Source organism: Phoenix dactylifera, chromosome 3 (assembly GCF_009389715.1).
Source record: "Phoenix dactylifera cultivar Barhee BC4 chromosome 3, palm_55x_up_171113_PBpolish2nd_filt_p, whole genome shotgun sequence".
NCBI classification, from domain to species: Eukaryota; Viridiplantae; Streptophyta; class Magnoliopsida; order Arecales; family Arecaceae; genus Phoenix; species Phoenix dactylifera.
In genome coordinates, this window is record NC_052394.1 from 4,257,030 (window position 1) to 4,258,880 (window position 1,851).

Below are 1,851 nucleotides of genomic sequence, written 5' to 3' on the forward strand. Positions count from 1 at the left end.
GAACATGTACGCCTACTTAAAACTTAAAATTAATCAGTAGGCACATTTATATTCTTTTCTGCCAAGAACAAACATATTTTGGGTTCCTTCAGTCAACCTGATGGTAATTAAAAAAATAAAACTAGGGAAACGCAATCATATTGGGATATATTATCTGGGCGGGGCTTTGCTCCGCTGGTCTCTCTACTGAGGGTTGTTGTGCTGCTTGAGCCATACTTGCAACCACGGTTAAAGTTAATTCGATCTAGACCGCCATTAATTACTCGAGATTACCTCGAGAAGAAAGAGATCAGGTCAAGGTATAGAATCGCCAAAAACCTCTTTAAACTCTAGCGAACGTGGGGAGGTGCCTGTGTCCTTTAATTAGTACTTAGATAAGCTTGGGAAACACATGAGCCCGCCTTTTAATACGGATTAAAATAAAGTGCATGGAACTCCACCTAATCGAAGCAAGGGCTCGTTTGTCCTTTTGGAAGCATGGCTTTCATGCTAAGGTTAATCGGCAATTTGAGCTCTTGTTCCTATATAAACCATGGCCATCCCACATCTGGAAGAGAGAGGAACAGGAAGAGAAGAAACGAAGGAGAAGAAGGAAGGAAGGTGACTATGGGCAACAGCCTGAGGTGTTGCTTGGCCTGCGTCCTTCCCTGCGGTGCACTTGACGTCGTCCGAGTTGTCCACCTAAATGGCCAGGTCGAAGAGTACAGCCGCCAAGTCTTTGCAGGCGAGATCTTGGCGGCGAATCCTAATCATGTCTTGAGCAAGCCGTGCTCTCAAGGTGTTGCTCGCCGGATTCTGATACTGTCCCCGGATTCGGAACTCAAACGAGGTGACATTTACTTCCTGATCCCAGCATCATCGGTTCCAGAAAAGAGAGAGAAGCTTCAGAAGAAGAAGAAGCAAACTGAGACTGCAGCAATTGTTAAGCCACCGGATCAGAAGAACTATTTAGCCGAGATCCTCTCGGAGACGAAGTCCGGCCACCGTCGGCATAGGAGCGGTCGAGTCGGGGTGTGGCGGCCTCATCTCGAGAGCATACATGAGGATCCATGAGGCAATCGAGCACGGCAATTGATGACAATTCCGGGCCGGAGTGTGGCCGGCGGTGAGGCCTAAGAGTGGTTCGATTGCACGAGGGGTAACGTTTTCTCTATGGTTGGTCTTCTGTGCATACTCGTGTAATATTTTTTTCCCCCCAGCCGCTTTATGGAAATGAGTGGAAGTTGTGGAATTTTTGTATTTTATGACGATCTTTCCTTTGGAAAGAGAGATCGATGGATCTACTCGAGGGGCAAGAAAAAGAGAGAGAGAGAAGATTTAAAAAGGTGAAAACCGTTTGTAATCATATGGCGATGTACTTTAAACAATGCTAAACTGCACAAAATATATTCAAAGTCGTGCGCTGCGTTTTGCCATGGTTGGCAAAAGGAGACTACTTGAACATCACTTCACCTACCAAGTAGTAGACTCAAGAGACCACAACATGCTGCTCCATCAAGCTCCCCATTGTCATGATCGACCCAATGTTGCAATAGTTCCTGTAGCACTTAATCAAATTTTTTCTAACATGCCTTGGAAAGGGGCTATTTGCCGCATGAGTGGCAGCACTAAATGATGCTTATCTCATTTGTCATTTTCTTTACTCATATTTTGGTATTCATTGTACCTATTTACCTGGAAACTTTAGAATAAAATGGAATGATTCGTTGTTTGTGATTTTGCATCCAAAATTAGTGCAATTCACGCATTGGTGGAACAAATAGCAACCATCTTGGTTGCATATAAACCTCATCAACATACCACATAATTAATAGTCATGGTGAGCTTGGTATTGCTTTGACAAATGGCACA

General features: G+C 44.3%; 1 protein-coding gene across 1 annotated transcript; it reads left to right on the forward strand.

Annotated features, from left to right (window-relative positions):
- Positions 1-540: 540 nt before the first annotated feature.
- LOC108511663 lies at positions 541-1,612 on the forward strand. The gene has a single exon (XM_017845284.3). It carries the CDS (start codon positions 607-609, stop codon positions 1,051-1,053), a length of 447 nt encoding a protein of 148 aa, XP_017700773.2. The 5' UTR covers positions 541-606; the 3' UTR covers positions 1,054-1,612.
- The last annotated feature ends 239 nt before the right edge of the window (positions 1,613-1,851 follow it).